At 43.0% G+C, this 25,224-nt stretch overlaps 1 protein-coding gene across 2 annotated transcripts; it reads left to right on the top strand.

The window, feature by feature from the left end:
- The first annotated feature begins 758 nt into the window (after positions 1-758).
- Positions 759-14,649, top strand: LOC147427804 (3-methyl-2-oxobutanoate hydroxymethyltransferase 1, mitochondrial-like). Of its 2 annotated transcripts, XM_086497244.1 has the most exons (7): positions 759-1,134; positions 12,780-12,925; positions 13,038-13,244; positions 13,563-13,709; positions 13,805-13,858; positions 13,970-14,006; positions 14,092-14,649. In XM_086497244.1, the coding sequence occupies exons 1-7, from the start codon at positions 879-881 to the stop codon at positions 14,178-14,180; spliced, it is 936 nt and encodes a 311-aa protein (XP_086353370.1). In that variant the 5' UTR covers positions 759-878; the 3' UTR covers positions 14,181-14,649. The 2 variants fall into 2 exon arrangements, with proteins under 2 accessions (XP_086353370.1, XP_086353369.1); XM_086497243.1 differs by having other exon boundaries at positions 13,970-14,649.
- The last annotated feature ends 10,575 nt before the right edge of the window (positions 14,650-25,224 follow it).

The raw sequence follows: 25,224 nt of genomic DNA on the forward strand, positions 1-25,224 counted from the left end.
GGCATTCCTATGGATTTTGGCATTAGTCGAAAGTAGAGATGGGACTGGGTCTTCAGCAAATTTGAAGCTAACCTCAAAATATGGGAACGTTTTCTTTCTAACTTACCAAGAAAAGTTGTGGTTATTAATCATTTTATTGTTAGTAATATTAAAGGTTAGTAATATTAGCCTCAAGCAAAATGGACCTGACGTGGCGTTTCGTTGGGTTGTCGATGCGTGACCACAACCGCAGACAGCGGGTCGGACATGGCCATCAGCGAGACCGACAGACTGCGTGAGCGCGTATACACACGAGAGAGAGAGAGAGAGAGAGAGAGAGAGAGAGAGAGAGAGAGAGAGAGAGAGAGAGAGAGAGAGAGAGAGAGAGGCTTCGACACAAGACATAGAAGGGCGACTCCCTTCCACTGCCGTCCAGTGCATAGATAGAGAGAGAGAGAGAGAGAGAGAGAGAGAGAGAGAGAGAGAGAGAGAGAAGGGGGGATTTCGGGGGTGGTTATTTTTTTCTGGGCTTACTATTTTCAAAAATAGAAAGTCCCACCACCACCCAATTTTCCAAATTGAAAAACCTAAGCATTGTCTCAGATTCCAGATGAATTCACCCGCACGATGTGGGTGCTCTAATTACCCACTATCTCTGTAAACCAATCAATAATTTTGTTTCAATTCTAAAAATAAATAAATGAAAACTCTATTTTTACCCAAAAAAAAATAGAAAGCAACTCTAATGCCTTGCCCTTTCGACTTTGGGCAGGCGAAAAAAGTGACCGCCGTTTGAAGTTTGACCACTTGGCACGAGAGAGAAATAGCAAGCCAGTCCGCAGGAGAGCAACGAACACTAGTCTAGTCTCCGAACTCTGCTGCTCGCTAGCAACGACGGCATGTTCCAAGCGAGAAGGCGGATGTGGGTGGCTGCAGCTCAACATTGCAAACAGAGGGAATATAGCAATTTGCCAGATGCCACTGTTTACGGTGGCCCCAAGCATCAAAATCCTGCTAAACGAGTCACTTTGCGTCATTTGGCTTCAAAGTATGCAAAGAAGGAACCCATCAGTATGCTCACTGCCTATGACTACCCCTCTGCTGTGCATGTTGACCAGGCTGGTATCGACATTTGCCTTGTGGGTGACTCTGTCGGTATGTTTTTTCTTCTTTTGTATTTTTCTCCATTTTATGTGAGATTATGAGTAGCATGCATGATGGCCCACACCACTAACCTGCAGTGATCCTTGATAACATGGCCGGATAAGCCTGACTTTTCAATTAAGCTAGTGGGCTAAGTGCTCACGTGTATGCTTCAGAGTGGGGAATATAAGAATACCTTAATAACGTTTAGAAACTGGCCCATGTGAAAAATTCTTGTACAAGTGTGTAAGAGAAGCGGCCAGCCTAACTCACTAGTAGGTGGTGGTGGGTTGTAAAATATTTGCGGATAGCAAGCTAATGGGAAAGCTATTGACTAATTTTGTGTAGAGAGAGAGAGAGAGAGAGAGAGAGAGAGAGAGAGAGAGAGAGAGAGAGAGAGAGAGATTGAGATTTTATTATTGTCCTCGGAAGTCAAATATGACCCGTGGGACCAAAGATACATGTGATGTACTATGTATGGGGCTGATAAGTGATTCTCGATGCTCCAAGATTGTGGTGATGAGAATTGCAATGGAGAGCCCACATTGTGGTTGGGAAAGGAAAGAGAGTAGATCTAAGTCATGGCTGAAAATGTGAGGGAAGCAAGTTTGGATGGGGGCAAAAGCTGAGTATTCTAGTAGTGTATGGTACTCAAGACTCTTAAACTAGTCATTTTGACTCTTCTCCATTGTTCGAGCGTCCCGTTTCACATCGGAGGGAGTGAGAGCTAAGCCGAATGGCAAAAAGAGAGAGAGAGAGAGAGAGAGAGAGAGAGAGAGAGAGAGAGAGAGAGAGAGAGAGAGAGAGAGAGAGCTCCACGTGGTGGGCCCTGGACGGAGTGCATTGATTTTCCACTGTGACGAATGGCTCCCACCTTAAGGTTTATAGAACCGCAGGTGCTCTACTTGGTTACCTTCACTAGTTATCTGATCCCCTCTTATGTCACTTGTGCTGCTTGCGACGGTTTTTTTCCTTTCATTTTGTTTGTCATTCTTATGCATGTATTTTTCTTTGTTTCTCATGGTTTCTGTTTGTTTAGCTTGCCTACTTTCTTGTATGCACCGATTGTGTTGTTTTTCTTGCTAATTTCTATCTTTTTACTTATGAGTTTGATTTTATGGAGCGTCTTGTCCTTGCTAACACTTGCCCAATATCTTTGCACAAGTTATACAATGTAAGACGCTTTGTAGATGATCTTTTTGTCCTTGACGATCCTTCTATTCAAGATTTTATGTACTTGAATTCGAGTTCTGTAGAGGAATTTATCCCAAGGAGTTTTGTGAACTTAACTGTACCACAAATAGTGATTGTTGTGTCTTTTTAGACCTTAAGATTTTTCAGACTCCTTGGGATTAGAAGTAGATATCTATGATAAGCGCCTTGAACCAGAATATGCCAATCTAAATATCATTCGTATGTCTCACATTTCTTCGAACGTTAGAATATGCCAATCTAAATATCATCCGTATGCCTCATATTTCTTCGAACATTTCTCTTTTAGCTAAGTACGGTGTCATTTGCGCTCAACTATTTAGATTTTCTTGTCTTTGTTCTAGTAAATCTGCTTTTGTTGTTCAATCTTGCCATCTTATTTCTTTACTAGTTGAAAAAGGATACTCATTCAAAAGAATCATGAAAAACGTTCGTTCATTTTTGCGTTGTAGTAAGTTTATTTTTAATATTTCTTCCTTTGGAATGTTCAAGATAATTAGTAGTAAATTCAATAGAAGTGGGGAGCTAAAAAGCCCACTTATTGTTTGATTTAATAACACCTTATGTTGTTGTTTTGATCTTTAGCGCTTCTAGTATTTTTACTATATCTTGACAAATGCTAGTCTTTATCATGGCTGAGTATGCCCATCACCTCCGGAGGGTGATAGAAACTCAGCTCGTTGGTTTTGTAGAGTACGTTCAAAGCATGAATGACCTCTATACAAACCTGCACCTACTCTTGGGCAATGACGACGTGAGTAGGGATGTCATAGCTGTTGTCCAAGCTATGCATGATAAAGGTGATAATCTTATTCTTCCTGTTTGGACAAGCAACGAAGTTGAGATCACATATTGTCAAGTTTGGTTCTTTGCTCTTCGTAGGTTTGTAGTAGTTGTAGTAGTATTTGTTTTTTGATTTCGTATTTAGCTTACCTGAGGACTTAAGAATGTCTTCCTTTAGAAGTTGTTGTGTGAAGTTTGATTTCTAGGATTAAGTTTTTAAGATGTCTTATCCTTTTTTGCTTAAAGTTGAGTACGTGTTTTAAGCAAGTAAGTTGCGTCGACTTATTTTACACGTCTTTTCTAAAAACATTTTTAAGTTAATAATGTTTTGTTTTATCTAGTTTTGTTTCGTAGCAAACAAAGTGATTTAGTTAGTTTGTTTTTGTTTTTCTTTTCTTTTCTTGTGTCCCTTGCTTTTATAGTTTTATGAGTGCTTTATTCCCTCTTATAATTCGTGAGTTCATACTATTCTAAACTTATGAAGGTATATTCTTGTATGCGCCTTATTTCTTTTGTGTGTGATGCTCGTGCTTGTGGATCTACCTGTGCTTGAGGTGAGTGCGTTCTACATGATTGCTTGTTAAACTTATGAAGGTATATTCTTGTATGCGCCTTATTTCTTTTGTGTGTGATGCTCGTGCTTGTGGATCTACCTGTGCTTGAGGTGAGTGCGTTCTACATGATTGCTTGTGGTTGAGGTATGTGCGTTCATGTTTGCCTGCTCTATGTGTTTATTGCTTGCTCTTTTTTGTTTTTTCTCTTGTTTGATGGGTGATTTAGGCTTGGAATTGGTTTGGTTGGTGTGGGCTAGTGGTTGTGTTGGGCGGTTTTTGCCTCACCTTTAGATTTGCCCCATATTTTTTTTTCCCGAGAAATAATCCTTCTATTAGTTAATAAAATTGCCCATAGGGCTACAACTACCTCTACTAGAGAGGGCTACATCAACCATAAGGGGAGACTCTCCCAATGAAAAAACAGCATATGTACAGTGAGGGCTAAATTAGGAGATGGGAGGAGGGAAAAGCCACGGTAGTGCCATCTGGGCTCACCCCAGACCATGCGGTCGGAGTTGCCCTGAAGTCTCTCGAACTCTCCCCCGCGAGTGTGGATCAACTCCAGCCAAAAATCTCGAACAGTCTCCGTTGGTGGCACAAGGCAAGCCTCGAAGATGCGGAAGCAACGGGTCCGCCAAATGAACCAGAGTGTCAGGCCACAAACGAGCTCCTAGCACACCTCTCTCAGTGCACCACTCGTGGGGTAAGCTCTGTAGTAGCAGGCTGGAGTGTAGGTCGACCCCCCTGTATCACTATCATCTTGTTGACGGAAGATAGCTCAAACTATAGTGCAGGGCCCATGAGGGTGGACCAAGCAACTACCCCCCAATGTACTGCCGCGTTGTGGAAAGAGCTTGCATCAGCCGAAGAACCTGAAACCAATTTGCTGTGCCATAGGGCAGTCCCACAGACAGTGACACTGACTCTAAAGGATGGTCACAAGCTGCATATGCTGCCGAAAGGCCACTATGTACTAGCCAACTCCCCACTGTTGTAGCTCTATGTGCAACTAGCCATTGGAACAAAGTGACTCGCCGTGGTTGTCTAGAGTCCCACAACCTCGCCCAAAAGGCTGAGAAGAACTTAGCTGTGAGTTCCTCCTCCTGCCAATGAAGTGCTGCAGCAGGACGAGCTTCTCTCCGTGCTGCCAGTATGTGACTCCTAGTCGAACAATGTACTAAAAGAAAGGGACCCCTGGATGGTCGGTTGAAGAGAAAGGGTCCCTCCAGAACCACTCTCAGGATCCCACTGCACTTGTGCCAATGGGCAGCTTTCCCAAGCCCAAAGTCTCCAATGGCTCGTCTCCGGAGCTGCTGGGTCAGGATCGATGACACAAGTCCTCCTGTAGATGTCCACTACTCGGATCCTTTGAAAACAGCACTCTGCAACTTGTGGAGCCTCTACTGAGACTCGGTGTAGTTGACCCTCGCCTTGGATCTCGAAGAACATGGAGGATACAGTCTCTGAGCAAGCTTGAACTGTGATGAGGACCTCCAGTCGTGGGAAGGCCCCCACCCATTTGGGAGCTGCTGTCTCCAGAGGAGTGAGCCACTCAACTGGTACAACCTCTGTGATGTCCTGACACATGCTCTGCACCGCCCTCATGCCGTGCAGCTGGATGCTCTGTAACTCCTTTGGCAAACGTGAGAACTGGAGCCAGTCGCCTAGAGTGCGTGCTGGACCCTCTGCCATGGGACCCCAAGAAACATGAGGCCTCTTACCCACCAACTGGCCTCTCTGAGTGCTGACCATGGGGTTCCAAACAAGGGGCTGTCTCAAGCGCTCCTCCGTGCAAGTGGACTGGCGCTGCTCCAGGCTCTCCGCAGCCGCTCCCAAGAGTGAAGCAGGCTCGCAGCAAAACGATCCTCCAGTCTCCTACTCAGACCAACTTTGCGCATCTTTGTAAAGATCCATCTGATGGAGGGTCTCCAAGGGCCTCCTGCATGAGGCACTCAAGCTCTAAGCTGCCGAAGTAAAAACTCCCTCCAGGGCTCCTCCCCTGGAAGCAATCCTCTGACAACAAACTTCCCAAGAAGGGCTCTGCTGTGTTGTGCTGGGTCTATGATCCCCAATCCCCCCTGAGAACATGGTAGAGTGATGACCTGCCAGGCTACTTTGGCCCGGGCTAGTTGAGTGTCGCGCCCTGACCAAAGAAAGTTCGTGAGCAGCCTCTCTACCTGGCTGATACAGGAGCTTGAAAAGATCCAGCAAGATGTAACGTACCACATTGTAGCCAACAACACATGGTTGGCCACTACAACTCTGCCTGCCAAAGAGAGTCGTGCCGAACTCCAATGTAACAACTTCCTCTTGATGGACAAGAGGAGGGGAGCAATCTACTGCTTAGGAGACAAGTCCAGGCCAACCTGACAGCCCAAGTAGCGAACTGCAGTCCGTGGGGGAATCCATCTAAAACCCTCACCTGGCAACCTTCAGGCATAGGAGCACTGCCAACCTATAAAGCAACTGTCTTCCTCCAGTTAATCAGTGCGCCTTATGTACAACAAAACGTCTCTAGAGCTTGCAAACTCAACATCTAGTAGCTCATCGCCCCGAACAGGGAGTGCTAAGCCACGCAGACCAACCTGTTGTGAAACCAAGAATTTGCTCATCGCCTCAGTATAGAACAGAAAGAGGAAGGGGGCTAGAGAATAGCCCTGTCTGACCGAGTGTGAGCATGAAACGGTCTCCTCTACCTCCTGCTAAAAGCACTTGACTGTGTGCACGTCTGTAGAGAGTTGACACATCTTTGATCCAAGCATCTGAGAAACCCATTCTGGTAGAGTGCCCTCCAAGAAGTCCCAGTCAACTCTGTCGTAGGCCTTCTCAAAATCGAGAAGAAGTATCACTAGATCCTCACCTCGAAGGCGATCGAGGACAAACGCCTCCCAAAAAGTGAAGATGCTGTCAAGGATACTGCGCTCCTTGACAAAACCTGTCTGGGTCCCATGTATTATTCTTTTTAGAAGTGGGTGAATCCTTAAACTCAGAGCCTTGGCTAGAATTTTGTAGGCTGAGTTGAGGATGGTGAAGGGCTACCACTGCCGAATCTCATCCAAGGAGCCATCCTCCTTGGGAATGAGGTAGATCAAGCCCTCACTCATGCTGTCAAGCATCTCTCCTGTGTGCAAGATGTATTGAAAAGCATTGCAAAGGTCTGAGCCAAGCAAGTCCCAATACTCCAAGAAAAAACTGATAGTCAAACCATCCTCACCGGGACAACTACCTCGGGGAAGTGCTCTCAGGGCCTTTTGGAGCTCCTCTAGCTGAAGAGGTAGCTCAAGCCTCTAGCGCATCTCCTCAGCCACAAGACAAGGTATCTGTGCCCAAATCTGCTCTTTTCATGCATCCTGACGCTCTGCTGACAACAGGTCACGGTAAAAGTCAGTAGCAACTGCACGCATATCCTCTGGCTTTGAAGCAACTGACCCGTCAGGTCTCCTCAACTGGCTGACACTCGTGTGCGCATGACGGGGTCCCACTGTTCAAAGAACGCCCCAGTCACTTTGTCCACTGAGATGCCTATCGATGGAAAGCAAACTCATGGCGCCTCTCCTCTATGCTGGCTAGCTCCTCGCGAGCCTGCTGGAACTGCTCCTCCAACCAAGGATTTTCTGGGTGCTGCTCGTGTATCACACCCCATTGGAGACGCTTCTCCTCCTCCCTCGCTGTAGCCAGGCAAGCCGTAGACTCCTGGAAAAGAAGTGACTAAGCTGAGCAAGTCCAGAGGCCACTTTGTCAGTAGGGGAGTCCTGCGTGTCCAAGCCCTTTTCCCAAAGAGCCACCACTCGCTCTCTGAGCTCAACAAGATCCTCTCAGGAATGCGTAGCATCATGCTCCCCCTCCTGTGTCTATCTGTCAGTGAGGATCACTAGTGCATGGTCCGAAAAAATTGTCCCAGCCAAAATGCAAACTGACCCACCCAAGTCACAGATGTGGTTACTGACGTAGATGTCACAAACCGGTGATGTGGCATAGCCTTAGATACACCATCAAGTGGGCAGCAAACCGGACACACATACACAACAAAAACAGTCCCGAAAATTACGTTGCAGGGCTGACGTGGCAGTGTGCGGCTTTCCGTGATTTGCGACGAGAAAAGCGGTGACATATTGACGTGGATGAGCGTACGGAATTCCGCCTTTTACGCTGGGAAAAAGCAGCTGAATTTTACGCAAGCTTTTGGATAATTTGCTTTATTTTTGCAAGGCTTTTGAGTGAAAGCTTTTGGGGCTCTGCTTTTGGCATCCCTTGTAATTAATAAATAAGTGGTTTGGGCTCCCACTCCTCAGAGCATCTATACGCAAAGTCTGAGAGTGAGACCCCTCCCACTCCCTTGTACTTTGAGCACAGATTAATACAAAAAGAAATACCGAAAGGGGTGCCAGTCTTTGGGGCCAATATCTCTAGGCACGGAACTCCACTGGGCCGTGTCGAATAAATTGTGAATTGTGAATTGTTTTGAAGTGAATCTCTGCTGTGTCGCGGTATAATCTTGACTTGGAGTGTCCAAGTTTGTTACAGTGGTATCAGAGCGTGGCCGATATCTCTTCTACCGGGAAATGCGATCCTTTTCTCGCGACACTTATGGATTCAAACAGAGATCAATCGACTTCCTTTGCATCTGGGGATGCGGGAATCGATCACGAAGAAGATTCTCTCGAGGAGTACGGCCCGCCTCGGCCTACTCAGGCGGAGATTGAATAGATGGAGCGTTGGCAATTTGTTGATGATGTGACAAAGATGATGATCAATCTTGCGAAGGACCCAAAATTTGCCAAAGACTCAGACATCCTTCGACGAAGTGCACTCTCATTGGCGTAAGGCCACAGAACCATCCCTCAAACCGGCACTCAAGAAACCTCCTACTCCGAGGATGTTTACAGAGCAAGAATTAGAAGAGGTGGTTGATACACGGATTACCCAGCTTTTTGACGCAACCAACAAAGCCAAAAATCATGACAAAAAGCAGAAGAAAGGAACTGACTTCCCGGGTTATTTGGGTCGTCAATCTACTTTTGCCTCGGTTCGAAAGCAGAAGAAGCATGTGCGATTTGAAGGAGTATCTAGTTCTTCTTCTTCTTCTTCTGACAGTTCTTCTAGCTCTTCTGACTCGAGCGAAGAAGACAGGAAAGGGAAAAAAGAAGCAAAAAGCAAAGCTTCGGAAAGGGCAAGAAAAAGGCAAAGAAGCCTAAGTTTTACCCAGTTTCTGACAGTTCTACAAAGGACTCGTCTTCAGATAGTTCGGACTCCGATGATCACAGATTTTGTGCAAAGAAAAAGAATTTCTATAAAGCCAACCAGTATGACTTTTTGGAGGATAAAAGCAAGAAAGTTCGAGAATTTAAAGAAGGTGGACAGTCAATTAAATTTGACACTTTTTCTGGATTCTGAGATGCTTCGAGGGCTTTGGCCTTCATACAGCAGTTTGATATAGCTTTCTCTGGAGGACATTACTCAGAGCACTCCAAGATTTGGAGGGCTACCTCTTACTTCAAGGGAAATGCTCGAACATGGTGGTCCACTCTTCTATTGAACAAGAAAGCGCCAGTTAAATGGCTGAAATTTAAAAGGCTTTTTACTTCTTCTTGGTTGGCTTGGTAGTACGATTGCGACATACGAATTGCTTGGAACCATCTCCGGATGACCAAGAAAGATACTTTGGACGCATATTGCGAGAGATTTTGGAGCTTTTTTCTACCTGCTTCTTCATTTAAGAAGATCTCGTTTAAAGAACAGATTGAGGGGTTTAGCTGTGGACTTCCTACGGAGATCCAAGATCACTGCTTAGAGCAAAAGTCAGATTCTATTCAAGAACTGATGAGTCATGCGAAACGGGGCTTTCCTATACACTCAGGTAGTTTGACTTACCCCACAGATGAGATCATGACGCAAAAAACCGAACAGACTTCTAAAAATGAAAGTAGAAAGAAGAAGAGTCCCCAAGATCAGAAAGATAAGGATGCACGACCCTAGCTCACTCCTCGGGAGAGAGCCAACTACACCAAAGAGGGAAAGGGTTTTGGATGCGGAGAACAAGGACACATCTCCGCGAAATGCCCTAAAAGGGCACAGAAAGAACAAGATGAAGAAAGGCCAGAGTTCGAAAGCAGCTGAGGATCGTGGACAAAAAGGCAAGATGAAAGCAGGACTGGTTCCATATTGCATGGATATTGACCCAAACACGATTGATGAGAGTACAAAACTTTGCCAAGCTCGGGGCAAAGTGAAAGATCAAGAAGCCCTAATTTTCTTTGATGGAGGAGTCAAGGCCAACTTGATTTCACCTGAATTGGCAGCACGGCTCCAGATTACACCCGATCGGATGGGACCACAAGCAGAGGCAGTTCTAGCGGCACCCGGCAGGGATGTGGCCATTACACCTGTCATTGGCAAACTTTGGTTGCATTGTCAGGGGTATTTGGGGCACGAGGACTTCTACATAATGCCCTTGGAAGGTTGTGATGTTCTCTTGGGAGTCCCTTGGTACCATAAACGCCGTGGTCGATTATCGGGTGAAGAAATCGACACTAACTACTGAAAAGGGCCGAACCATTGTACTTGATGTGAAACTTAAGGGCGAGTCTGTAACTGACTTTGGACACTCCAAGTCGAGATTCTACCGCGACACCACAAGAATACACTTCAAAACAGTTCACAATTGATTCGACACTGGCCCGACGGAGTTTCGTGCTGTCACGAGGACGTGGCAACTGTTAACTATGTCATGAGGACGTGGCAATTGCTAACTTTAGTTGTTGGTTTCTTTCTAATGATTTTTGTTTTATTTTTGAGACCCTCTTTTTGAAGTTGCAAATGGTCGGGCATTGTATGGCCAATGTGAACCGGTAGTCTAACCCGCAGACGGGAAGTTGGTTGGCACTGGAATTCGTATAGTAAGAGGATGTCTAGGCTCAGTGCAAGGTCATGTAGGTCTCCCCCTGTCGCACTTAGCAAGTTGGTGGATACTAGGAAGTGAACTCAATAAAGGCATAAAGTCAAGGTGGGATCACCAACAGAAAGTATCCAACAGTTGGGCCACATTGCACTTTTGGATGCGGTCCCAATGAGGATAGATGGTTAGATGACCAGTGGGAGTCCAATGGAAGCATCTCCTAAAAATTAGGGAACTGCTATTTTGGGCCGTGAAATGTGTTTGCATCATTACCTTCGGAATGACAAGGGGAACGTTTTATAACTCTGCCGCGAAGTCAACTGGGCAACCAGTCGGGAGATTTTTAGGCGGCAACCCCGAAACGGGAAAAAGCTTGTAATGGTGCCAAGTGGCACATTCCTGTGCACTTTCCTCTTGCATCAAGAAGTGGCGCTGTTAGGTGCAGCGGAATGAATGTTTGCGCTTTGCTCAAGATGAGTGCTCCGAACTGTGCTCAAGGTTCCTTTTTGTTCTTATGGAAGGGAGAGCCTTCCGTTCTTAATGAGAGAATGCTATGATCACAAACAAAGTGAATGGACACTGTGCGTGCAAGTGTATGAGACAGAGATAGAGAGAGAAGAGAGATACGACACCAGAGACAACCCTCCTTCGAAGGCCCCACTCTCGTCGGCGAGAGTGAAGAGAATAGTGCTACGCCTCTGATTGAGATGCCCACGGGACGGGCTGCCCTGAGATGATCACAGAGAGGGAAAGATCTGTTGCCCATGTCTGTCCTAGCAAGGGATCGCCACCACAAGGCCTACTGCCATCATTTGCAAACCTCCCCATGGCTGCCCACCAAAAATGCTGGGGGACTGCTAGGGAAAACGCTGGGGTTGCCGAGAAAAAACGCAAGATCTGCTGGTGGTAAAAATGCTAGGACAGCCTGCCGGTGAACTCCTCATGCTGCCCCGTAGGGTGCCCATGAGAGGGCGCCCCTGACTGGGGCTGAACTGCATACACATAGGGTCCCCCCCTCCCCTACCTATATAGGGGCTGCCTCAACTTGCTTGACCCAGACATGACCCTCCATGACCTGGCAATGGGAGAGAAAATGTGGGAAAAATATGAAAGGGCATCAGATGCTCATGGGACATTGGGAAAAGAAAACCTAGGGCACTAGGAGTTTGCAAGGCCATGGAACTGAGCCTAAAACCCAAGGCTAAACATGGCTAGACATGACCTGACATGAGAAACCTACCTCACACTGGCCGGGCACAGCCACAAAACAGCCCTCACTCCTTAGCACCTGTCCCCTGGGAGAAACTGGGACCGACTAGACTAATCCGGAGAGATGCCTGAACTCTAACATGAACTTGGCTAGAGGCCAAAGTGTCAGTATCAAATCTGTCACCCCCCAGGTCCCCTGTGTGGTGTGAGAACTCTTAAGCGTGGACGTGGAGCCAGTCAAGAATTGTGTGCAAGGTCCACTCTTCATTGTGTTCTTTAGCATATCCAAGGAACTGAGCTGACAACACTCTGCTCTTCGGACTTCTATGAGAGATGAATGTCTGCAGCATTTTATCTGTGAGTACTAGTCTATGGGTCTATCTGGATGAGATTGATGTGAAATGTTCAACGACGGTCTTGGGGGGGGAGGGGGAGAGCGCCAAGGAAAGGGCAAGAAACGTACATGTGGGAGCTTGGACAGCAGGAGGAAGGCTGGTGATTTCTGAGAGGGCCATTCTTTTGCCAAATACGGTGTAACACTTCAAGACAGTAATGTTTACTTAGGTTTGTTTCCTTGAAAGGTTCTAAGTGGTTTGATTATATGTAACATCCAAAGATCCGTAGACCAGATAAAACATACATTTTAGTGAGTTTCTCTCTTACGATTCTTTTGGACATGTTGGGGTTGATGAGGTGCAGAATGTAGTGTTTTACTCCTGTAGAGGAGGTCTTGGAATGCTTCACTCTCTAGTATCTTTGATCTTGTATAATCTTAACTAGCACGTTTTATTGCAAAGAAAACGAATACTTTCAATAACTACGCAAATCCGACAGCCTTTCGGTTAAAGAGGATCATTTAGTCCAAATTCTGTTTTGCAGCAGTCTTGCCATAGTCCTATGCTAAAGAGTGGATTTGACAATGTTGATAGGACTCTTCAAGATAATCATGTGGCACATCAGTTTGTAGCACCTTGGCACCTCAATTATCCTAATTCTTCTTGTAGGGATGGTGGTACACGGTCATGATACCACCTTACCGGTTACCATGGATGACATGCTTCTACATTGTCAGGCAGTAGCAAGAGGTGCACGGCGACCTCTTCTTGTTGGTGATCTACCCTTTGGAAGCTATGAACAGAGCTCTGCACAGGTTTTCTTCTCCTCATTGTTATGCTTGAAGTAGGTGTGCTGTGCAATGAGTAATGGACTAATTGTTTTTGCTTTTCTCAAGATTGGAATTTGTTTGTCTGGTAATTATGCAGGCTGTGGAGAATGCGACTCGGTTATTGAAGGAGGGCAAAATGGATGCTGTGAAGTTGGAAGGTGGATATGGGTCTCGTGTAGGAGCGGCAAAAGCAATTGTAGAAGCTGGTATTGCAGTTATGGGGCATGTGGGTTTGACTCCACAAGCTATCAGTGCTCTTGGTGGATTTCGCCCTCAAGGTCAAACCTCATCTGGCGCCATGACTGTAAGTGGAGTTAATACATGCACTTTCTCTTATCCCTTCTTTAGAAATTCAAACCCACTGCTATGTCAAAAATCACTTGTTTTGGAACTCTGGAAGGTCACCTAACATGTATGTGTCTATCATATGGGTTCAACAGAAAGATATTTTTAATTCCAAATCAAGTGACATTTTTAATTTACAGAGGGGTAGAACTTTTACTGATTGAATAGAAAAAGAGTGTAATAATTTGGATTTTCATAATACCCCTCCAGAGTTTTACATATAGTGAACGCTCGTGTGTTTGGGGGGTGACTTATAGCACTTGATCAAAATGTGAAGGTTCTGGAGAATGCACTAGCTCTACAAGAGTCTGGATGTTTTGCCATTGTTCTGGAGTGTCTCCCATCGCCCGTTGCCGCAGCCGTAACGTCAGCTCTTTCTATCCCAACCATAGGAATTGGAGCAGGACCAAAATGTAGTGGACAGGTACACCTCTTTTTTAGTTCGTATTACAAATGCTAAAAGTTTTAAATGCTGATGTGGCGACATGGATGATGGGAATAACATCAAGTACTCGACAGGTTTTGGTTTATCATGATATTCTTGGTATGATGCAACATCCACACTACGCAAAAGTAAGTTTTTGGTTCGCTACACATGCTCTTATTACCGATTTGAAAACAAATTTGATGTGTTGTGCTTAGGTTATATATGCTTTTAAGACATTTTGCCTTTTTCTTCCTTAGGTTACTCCAAAGTTTTGCAAACGATATGCACACATTGGTAACGTCATCAATGAAGCTTTGGTTTCATACAGAGATGATGTTGCCAGTGGCTCTTTTCCTTCAGCTGCTTACTCACCTTACAGGATTGACCGAAAAGAGGCAGATTCCTTTCTTGATGAACTCAAATACAAAGGTTTATCCACAGCCGCTGAAGCGGCTTCAAATGCATTGAATGAGCCCGAAAACACTACAGGGGATAGCAAAGAATGATGGAACATCTTTGAGATATCTTCCGAGAGCCAGAGTACTCTTTCAGGAGTGGTTGTAAAGAAGTTTTGCCTTGTAGGACAAATAAAACACATAAGGTTGTGGATATGGGTTAGCTGATCTATAGGGAGGGCTATTCCTGGCCTCTTGTCACACGTGTGTGTGGAATCGGCTCTTTCGATGGTTTTCAAGAACAGAAAACCAAGGAGTCTTAACCGTATAGAGACTAACAAACCTTTGAAGAAACTCAATCGAATCTGGTGAGATTTCATACAAGAGAATGGAATCTTGCCTGTACATTGTTTGTGCCAGTTTTGAGTGCTCATCAAAGTTTTGTAATGTTGGAATTGGGCTCTCTTTGGTTTCTTTCAGCTATTTAAAATGTTTAAAGTTGCACGCTTTTGGTAATTCAAAATCATCTCTCATGTTTGTGATATTCTTATGTGGGGTGTTTTTAAAGGAAGGATGCAGACCATGATCATTGAGATTACTGGCTCCGTGTACTAATATGCTGCCTGCGATAGTAGAATTTGTCTTTATCGGCAAGGCTGTCTGTCGTCGACACCCAATCTCTTTTTCGACTTATTTATCGACTAATCCTCATCGTTAGTCTCATCTCTGTCTGATGATCCAATGTCTAATACAAAAGACTAAGGCTAAAAATGCAAAAGATGTAGATAAACAAGTGAATCAGTGAAGCCAGCTGATAACGTGTCTTCCAAAGTTTGATCTCCTCAGCAAGTTGTCACTATGAGTACTGTCGCATAAACTCTCTCATGGGCCGTAGCATCGTGGCATCACTCTCCTTAGTAAAGGATCTCGCAGGAGCTGCTTTATGCCTCTCAATAATGGCCTTGATGTGGTGATGGTAAATATATTGTCAATGTCAACTTGAGAGGTGCAGGGGCGTTGAGATCTTCTGTATCTATCCAAGAGGGTCCTTTATATTTGATGTCATCACATGTGGTTCTACTGAGGGGTGCTACTCTAGAAGAAAATTTTTATTTACTTTTCAATGGATCTCTGCTTGAGTGGTGGCGAACTGTGTGATGTGTGGTTCTATTGAGGCGCAAGGGCGTCGAGATCTTCTGTATCTTTGTGGCTCTATCCAAGAGGGTCCTTTGTATTTGATGTTATAACATGTGGTTCTACGGAGGGAGGCTACTCTAGAAGAAAATTTTAATTTACTTTTAGTGGGTCTCTGCTTGAGTGTTTCGAACTGTGTAATAAAGCATGTCTATGTTGATGCAACACTAGTAAGAAAAGACCTGTAATCCTTTACTCTAGATAGATGGCCAAAGCCCTCTCTAAAGGGACAATGAAACTGTTCGTGCATCTCATAGCACATTGTGCACCTACATCTATAATCTTCTTTGTCTATGGCTATGTGTCACATAAGTGGTATATCCATTCCTTTAGAGGTACCAACGTATATCTACTTGTCTCCATTTGTAGCAGTCGATGAGCGGAGGAGCGGAGGTGTTTTGTAACACATTGAAGCCAACAAGATAAATGTGAGTAGTGTATTTGGATGGTAGAATAAATCTGTGTAAAAATTCATTTTCTTCCCAACTTGAGGTGTCCTCCTCGCGCCAATTTGCACGAGAGCTTGTCTCATAGTCTCCCTAAACTTTGGATGGTGAATGCAAGTCTTGGTGCATCCAAGGAATGTGGCAATCTGTCCATATAAATTCATGCAAATGAAACCAAGTTGACACCATGGCTAGCTGTCGGGATGACTCCAAGCTCTCACAAGTCATGTGTGTAAGGTGTTGGTCTAGTAAGTGCATCAACCACAATCCTTGTAGCTCTAAATTCTCCTCTCATGACCGTATGTGGCACTACGGCCTTACTCTAGATCATCCTAGAGATCATTGTGACTAGTGGTCTCTCCATAGCTGTCCATCAATCATTTTAATTGCAATGGTCTGGACTACGTTTCCAAATCTGTATTCCCATGCAATAATGTGGATGTCAGTAGGAACCTTAGCTTAGTGGGGGGCTCCTAAAAATTTACTGATGATGAGCACATTCACTCCAACCTTGCAAGGGGTGCATATCCTCATGTTAGGCTTCAAGATTCCACCTCTCTCATGGAGAAAGAGGGTGCAATAAAAGTTACTCCAATTAAAAATGACTCTTAGATATGTGTAGGACTCTTGCCACTTTCAGGCCATGAGTATATGTTGGTGCTGATGCCCTCACTTGTTGTCCTATGGAATTACATCATCACCTTGGTCTTGCCAATAAGAATCGCTATCTTGTACATTGCTTTGTAATGCATCCATGGCTCTGTAGCCCCTTGAGCGCTTAAGTAATGAGAGCATTATCATCCCCATTAAGCAACAAGGGTATCCAAGTGCTTGTTACCTCTCATCGATATACATACCAAAAATAGGAGGAGACAACGGACATCCCTGCTTCACTATGATGGTGGAGTGACCTACCTTTGATAGGCCCTCACTCTACCTATCACAGTCTTATGAAGTCTCGGGACACCGCACTAATCTCACTTTAAAAACCCAAATCACACAATTTTTGTTTCAACCTCTCTCTAGGGTAAACCACCCAAAATAGTGGACCAACACAATGCACCATTTTTGGATTGGATGGGCGCGATCCAAAGAGCGTAACACCGCCCACCTCCCTAAAAATCACGTCGCGAATAGAGCTTTGACGGTGACACCTGACGACGACCAAAAATGTGCGTCAGTGGTCGAGAATGGGAGGCCACACCAAGGGGGTACATTGGGACACTGCAACCAGCAGGGCTTGAAATAAAATCTAACGGCCATGATTTCAAGCTGCTCACAGCTAACTACCTCACCAACGGGCTTGTTATGTCTCAAAGATGGGCCTTTGCCTACTTAAAGTTAGGGGGGCCAGGGGTCCCTCCACAAGGATCCGATTTGGCCCTTTTACCCTAGGCATTGTATCAAAAACTTTGCAAAAGTCCACAAAGTACTCTATTATGTTAGTGCTCCAATTCTCAGGAAAGCATTCACATATGGCTCTCTTAAACAAGTACATCGACAAAGGTGCCAAACTATCTCAAGCGTCACATATGTAACTAGACCATCATGGTCATGGGATCTCCATGTGTGTAATCTATCAATGACATTCCTTACCATACTAATGCTGCTAGTGAAAATGGCATGGGAGGTTGAGGTGTCAATGCATATAGACTAGTTGTACATTGTCTTCCATGTATCCATAGAAGTAATGGGTGTAATAGCTCGTTGCTCCTAGAAGAGTCTCCATGCAAATCTTGACTCAAGAATAACTTGTATACCTCCTACTCAAAGCCATGCTAAATTCTCTCTCTCTCTCTCTCTCTCTCTAGACGAGAAATTAGTGTTGCTGCTACTAAGCTGTGTAATAATGCCACCGAAAGCCTATCCCACATGGTCTCTTCACTATAGTTGTTCAAGGTAAGACCCTGTGCACCTTAACTATACTTTGTCACATAACTTCTTGAGGAACTTCCCATATTATGGGCTTCTTTTGTCTCACAAGGTGTCAAAAGATAATATGTGCATGTAGGTATGTGGTATCCCCAATCACTACCTTTCTCTGTAATTTGGATGTGGTCTCTCAACACTCATCAACATACTAGTTGTTATGAGACATAGTGCCACTACCATATCTCCCTGTACCACACTATCGGGGGCAAAAAGCTATAGATGTAGCTACAAGGTTAGCCTTTGTAAGTTGTATTGGAGCAAGGCTCACACAAAACAATAAAGTGCGATTCATTCATAGGATATTTTTTGAGCATACATGAATGACAAAACAAAATGATTAGCCTAAATGAAATTACATTGGAATGCAAAAATGGAGACCCTTGTCTTTATCATCTCTGAAGTTTGTAAAAATCTTAATAGTTTCACCTAAACCATGGACAATGGCTATCTGTCTCCCACACTATTGGTAGCTTGCAGACAAAGTAGAGAATCCACAGTGGTAACAAGTTCATCAACAACTACAAAGGTCGCATTATGAAATTTAGTCTATCATATATAAGTAAGATAGACATGCACACTTGTACTTTAAGCTTTGTTTGTGAAAAACACTGATAGGGCTTCTTGAAAATAGTCCAAAGTGAGTGTGTCTAGAACTTGATGAAAGAGTTCTACTTGTTTCTTTACTTGCTAGTGACAATCTCTTTTGCATTTGATTGATAGATATATACACTTCGGATGGTGAAGATTGGCAACTATTGGAATGCATTATGGGTATTTTTGGTGAGACTCCCTACAACACAAGGGTTAAAAGAGCATTGGCCAAAAGGCTTTAGGACATTTTGGAGGGCCTTCTAAGAAAATGCTATTTCTGAAGCTCTCTCTAGAAAATATAGAGGCTCAAAAGTTCACTTTTAAAAAAGTGAACCACATCAGATTATTTTTCACATGGCCTTATAACGGCCCTCATTGTTGATAATTAGACTTTTAAGCCCACAATGAATGGTGCACTTTGAATTTGGAGAGGGAATCCTAAGTTTTGACCACTTCGCTCATTGCATTTGGAAATTTTTTACTCACTTGGTTCCTTCTTCTTGCTCTCTAGATGATTACTCCTTTCTCCATGTATACAAAAAGCTTTACTGCCATAAAATCTAATATCTAACCAACCCAAATGATTTTCTCATATTAATCTGTTCATTTAATGTGGAGAATAAACGAGAACAAGGGTTAGAATATAGACATGTGCTTATGGATCTGTCTCAACATGGGGCCAAGGTTAAAGGGATCCAAATGAGAGATGGTATGTTAAAGAGAAACGCTACCTAATGGAGCTTAAAGACCTTAGGGTCAGCTTCATTAAAGACCTCCAAAAGTTAGTGTTAAGAAATCCTTTGACCTTAGGCAAGCTAGGGCTGACCTTGAGGTGAGAATTTTACCGAAGCATGAGGTGCTTGTCGTGCTTGCTAACTAAGGTGCTAAAGGTGTTTGTGGGAACCTTGCCCAAGCTTGAGGTGCTTCTCATGCTTAAATGACTAAGGTTCTTGAAGTGTTCAATTCAAACATGATGTCTCAAGAGGCATAAATGATTTTCATGCTTAAATGACTAAGGTGTTTGACGTGTTCAATTCAAACATGATATCTAAAAGACACATGTCAAGATCCTTCCCATTTGGCCTTGATGATGTGCTTGAATCCTATTGGATAGGCTTTAAAGGGGTCCAATGAGAATTTAGATGCATAAACATAAATAATTAAGTTCTTTCTCTCAAAAAGGAAAAGAGGACACATGTCCAAATGATATAATTAATTAATTAAATAAATATATATAGAGAGAGTTGGACGAAGCATGAGGGGGGGTATACTCTCTCCCCCCCCCCCACAAACACACACACACACACACACACATTACACGATACCTAGGAACCTGGTTAATATGCTGGTAACTTTCTACTCATGCAGAAATCAGTCGGACATACACTATCAAGCAAAGGCAGCAGTGGAGGAACAATGTGAATACCCTGGGGAATATTTTGGAGAACATCTTATGCCATACTCGTGGAGATTGTTCTGCATATGGTTGTATTCAAATTTCTTTTGGAATAGAACATTCTATTTGGTGCCAAAAAGTAAATGGACTTGAAGTCTTCTCACGTGAATAGGGTCTAATGGATTCAGGGCACATAACAACTTTTAAAGCAATCTCACATGCTAGGAATAAAGAAAAATTGGTATTACTGCTAAACATAGTCTTTGAGACGAGGTAGGAGCATGGCTGTATTTAATCACCGAAATCGGGTAGCGCTACTGAGGGGCATATAAGCGCAACGCGAACCACAGCATGCACCACATCTGCACCATAGCCCATCGAGCACACACACCACACCTGCACCATTGCCCATCGCGCACACACAAGCATCAGCACCCAAAAGCTAGACCGAACCAAAGGAAGTGGAGGAGACTCCGCGCATTAACACTCCCTGCAGAGGCATCTCCTAACGTTGAGAGAGGCAATGGCGAATTCACAGGTAGATTCCCACCTTGATCTACCGAGCTTAACACACCGTACATACACATATGGTGCACTGTCTTGATGCGAATAGCTGAGGTACAAACTCAGGTATAAGTATGGGGTCAATAAGGATGAATCTGTATGAAAGATTCTTCATAAATTTAGCACATTTAACATCTGGATCATGCTGACCTGCATAGCATAAAATAAAGCATGCACTAATCCGCATAGTGTAAAGATGCATAAAACAGTTTTCAAAGCATGCAATAGGGTATTGGTCCTTACTCGAGAATTCTGGTCTTTAAAAGCATAAACCGTACTGATCTTTACTGGTGCATTTGATTAAACAAAACTATGAAACTCTGAATATCGTTTGCAATAGAGCTTTCGTACTGGGCATGAACTGATGTGATTAGCTGGAGTACTGGTTTATTGAGTATATTCAAACAGGATGAAATGCCTAATTAAAAAATAAGGAAACTAGGACTTCGGGAACCTGCAACAGGAATATTGAGGAGATAACACATGCTTGATCAACTAATATAATGTCTGAGTACTTAGACCGCTTTTCAGATTTTTTAAACACACACTTAATCACACAGATGCATGCAGGTGAATGTCGTCTGGTTGTTGATAACACTCGGTTATGCATACCTGATCATATGCATGTGTACATAAAGTGGTTCTAGAAGAGAATAAATATGGAAGTGGTCGCTTGTCGAGAAAAAATGGTATAATAACTGTGGTTTTTTAGCGGTTTTTGAATCACATATATTGCTGGACTTAAGGAATCCTTTCGCAAATTTACTCTCTGATTCGGAAACATATCATAGTGAATGAGCGGGCTGGCTTAGCTGGTCCGAGAATACAAAATCTTTAAGAAAAAGGGGGGGATGTTGGGAACCAAGCTGGTTGAAAACACATATTTTCTCAAAGTTAACATAATTGTAGGAGTAACTTGGTGGTTACAGACTTAATCTGAATAAGGAAATGCTTTTTGTGGTTGAGACTGGATTATGCTTAACCAATCATTTGCAGGTATTGATAAAGGTAGTTTTTTTGAAAGACATGAATATTAAGGTGTTTTTGGAAGACAACTGGTTGCTTGTCAAGATAAATGACTGGTTTTTTTGAGAGCAGGTTTTGAATCACATAGAGGAAGATAATTGGAATGTTTGAAACCTTGATACGGTTATGGTTTTTTTTTGAAAATTGTTTAGAAAAACAAACAAAACTCTGGAATTTTTTTTCAAATATCGAGTACGATGATTGCCAATGCTCATGAAATGAATGCTTGTCTGATACAGGAACCAAACAAAGTAAGGATGACTGCACGAATTAGGGTGAATAGTAACCCAGAGAACATGAAGGCAATTAATAATAAGCTACAAATGGCCAGATTGGAGCTTAAATCACCTATAGTAGAACCCTATAGGACTAGGGAATACTTACCTAGGAAAGCAAAAGCGGTTTTTGAACCGACCATTGTAAAAAATCAAAATTCAGGATAATAGTAGGAGGTTGTTCTAGGGGTGTGACAGCAATAACAAGTGGCAGAGGTCACTTGGCACCTGTCTACCCATTCATTGTAGCCTATTCTAATAAGCTTTGATGTTTGGATGGTGGCAGGTACCAATCTCTCCTTCACTTACCAGAGGACGTCCTACTCCTCCTGAGTGACATATTGTACTTCATTATTGAAAAATTAATTCAGTAATTTATGATCATGTTCTCTGAGTGTATAAATATGATTGTATCATGCCTTGACGTCTACTAGTTGTGTTCAATGGTGCAATTTACTATATAGTTCTGTACAGTTGGAAAAATAACAGTAAACACACACAATATATTCCAGGTAGTCTTTGGTAGGACTCTCACTATATAGTGAATTGCACTATACTAATAGCATATACTTATCTTGATGTCCGTTTTATCAGGCTGGATGGATTTCATCCCTGACAAAACTCGGCTACGCCGACATTAAGGACCTTCCAATTCCACCGTTGGGACTCAGTGCATACTATCATGCTTTAAAGGCCCAGATTTTCATAAGAAGCTTCTGGATTTTGAGAAAGAGGCAAATTTCCAACCACTCCTTGTCTGCTCTTTGTATAGCCTCAGTCAATGATTGGATCTCCCTTCTAGCAGTAGCAAGAAAAGATCTTCCTAAGCTTCTTTCCTCTCTAGATAATTTTCTTCTGTCTCTATGTTCATTGATTTCCAGGATCGTACGGACTTGGAGTTCTATTTTAATTCCCTCCCCACTATTGTTAATAGAATTTACCTCATTAACAATCTCCCGGCAGCCCCCCTAGAAATCAAACATAGCGAGAAAGTGGTTAACCCATTACTCAATCTTGATCTCCTTGACCCTGAAGAAAGAGAAGCCATTGCATCTCTAGCTATCTCAAATTCTCAGAAGGGCAAAAAAATCCATCTCTAAGGTCTTCTCGGAAGCTATCCCTCTTCTTCCTCCCAGACAGGTAGAGCTTGATGCCATTCGTCTAGATAATAAAGTATGGGATTTTGAGCTAATTAACCACAGCGCCCCTTTTTCTATCTCTGCTATAGCTCTCTTATGTAGCCTTGCCCCTGAAGTAGTAGATCAATGCCAAACTCTAGCTCTTCAAGCCAAACACCTACTTTCTTCCGACTTACCTTTTGATCTTCCCCAAGTTAAACTTTCAGATGTGGACTCGAACAAGTGTCCCAACTCGAAGCTCATCGCTAGGACCAAAGGATTGGCACTCACAGACAAACTCAAAGACCATAAAAGATTCTTGAGAAGCTGTTGGAACACTTATAGACCTTTTGTCAAATGCCAATGCACGAAATTGGATGCTAACTCGACTTGCTCGGCCTCGATCATATGGTTTGACCAACTACTCTGGAATGTTTTTCAAAATCTTCCTAAATTTTTCCAATTTTCTTCAGGACCAGCACAGATCTATGCCTTCATTACCTGGGTGGCTGCCTTCCCTGTGGAGCTGCGCCATGCAGTCATTGTATATTATGCCTTTCATGAGCAACTAATTGAAGCAGTTAAAGGGCTGGTGGTTTACTCCCCTGGAACTCCTCTTCTTCCCAAAATTCAATCCACTCCCATTGCTCAAACCATTGAAAGCATCCTCAAGCCGATGAAAGGAAAGGAACCAATGAAGAGAATTACCAACACCCCTGGCAGTTTTGCCTCTTTATCCACAAAAAGACCACGGAAATTTTGGGGCTCAGACGATCTAGGTGACACCACCAAAACCTTGGAGTACAACACCCAGGAGGAAGAGGTACGAACTTTATACGTAAAAAGTAATGGCTTACAAACATTGGTAAAAAAGCATAAAAAGAATGGTAGGTTTGTACACTTGCTCTTCTACAATAAATTCATGGATTTTATTCACCCTACCTCTTTCTTTAGTAGAATTCTCACTCATTTTAGTATCCCAAGATCCTTATCATATTTTAAAATTTTCTTTGGGTGGAAGTATGCTAAAAGCATAGCTCACTATATGTATAAGCCAAGATCCACATTTACGGAGTTCATTAATGATAATGAGGAATGTGGATGTCTCTCGCATAATAGGTTTGCTAATCACTTAGTAGACTTTGGGAATATTGGAAAACATGTTTTATCTACTTCACCCAATGTATTCAGACACCCTTTGCTTAAAGAATTTATCAGTAAGGGTCTTAACCATATACCTTATGTTCCTGTCAATCCTAGCCCTGTGATAAAAGAGTTTTGCCTAGCATGGGATACAATATGCACCATTATGCATATTTCTAGTACTTTGGAACACCATGATTTCATCAAACACTTGATCCTAGAACAGTTTCAGGAGACATTTCCAAACTTTAGAAAGAATCAAACACCTTGGTTTTTAAACGAGGAGCTAATGGATGAACTAAATTATGTTATGCGATTCATATATATTTGTGGTATTGATAAGCCTGCACAAACTCCGATCTTCATTTGCAAGAAGTTAGCAAGGATCAAAGCAAAAACTAGACTTCTGTCTGAAGAGTTTATCAGGGCACCTCTATCTGAACCAGAACTAATAGAAGAAGTTAATGGATTTTGTGAAAGAATGAACCTAGAAACACCTAAAACACCTATATTACCATACCTAATGGGGAACTATAAGCTTCACAAAAAAGAGTTTCGATGGATTACAAATGCACATAACTCTTTATTCTCAGAAATCACAGCCAGAATATCATCCATGCTGTCAGCTTTGAACACTGGATTTATTGAGATCACGGAACACTTGCATCTTAAAATAAAGTGTTTGTTCACACACAGACGAATTGTTATTGGTTAATCAATAATCAATTTGATTTCCTTATAAACCTGCCTCCACAAATATTCTCTATATATTCTTTTGAAATAAAAGCCTGCTATGAAGCCATTCCCCATGATGGAGTTAATGGCTTGATCATAGTTATGGAAGACATATTGAGAATCATTTCATCTGCAGGTTACATGGGTTTCAAACGAGTAAAAAAGCAGATATACCTTACCAAAAAATACAAAGAAGTCACTTGGTCCTTTGATTATTTTAAAGGATGCACGTTACATGGGTTTCAAACGAGTAAAAAAGCAGATATACCTTACCAAAAAATACAAAGAAGTCACTTGGTCCTTTGATTATTTTAAAGGATTAAACCAGTTTGTATTGGATCATTGTTACACTCAGCTTGGGCGGGACATATACAAACAAAAGAAAGGCATACCAATGGGGTACTCGTGTTCCCCTATCTCGTGTAACTTATATTTGGCTTGGTTTGAACTAAGCTTCATTAAAAAACTCGCAAAGTTGGGAGAATTGGAAATGATGGCTGCTTTTCTTTACTCATGGAGGTTTATGGATGATTTACTATTTATTAACAACAGGTTTGTGTTACAATGTTTAAACCATAATAAACCCTTGTCCCATGAGGACCCCTTTACCATATATCCGTTGGACATCATCAATATGAAGCAAGCATCTGATACACATAGTGCAAAATATTTAAACACAAGAATAGGATTGCTACGA

This window comes from Adiantum capillus-veneris, chromosome 23 (assembly GCF_014529385.1).
Source record: "Adiantum capillus-veneris isolate H3 chromosome 23, ASM1452938v2, whole genome shotgun sequence".
In the NCBI taxonomy this organism is placed as follows: domain Eukaryota; kingdom Viridiplantae; phylum Streptophyta; class Polypodiopsida; order Polypodiales; family Pteridaceae; genus Adiantum; species Adiantum capillus-veneris.

Coding starts and splice junctions, on each gene's coding strand:
- LOC147427804 (XM_086497243.1), top strand. CDS start 879: ATGTTCCAAGCGAGAAGGCGGATGTGGGTGGCTGCAGCTCAACATTGC. Junction 1,135..12,779: donor CCTTGTGGGTGACTCTGTCG/GTATGTTTTTTC, acceptor TTCTTCTTGTAG/GGATGGTGGTACACGGTCAT. Junction 12,926..13,037: donor ATGAACAGAGCTCTGCACAG/GTTTTCTTCTCC, acceptor GTAATTATGCAG/GCTGTGGAGAATGCGACTCG.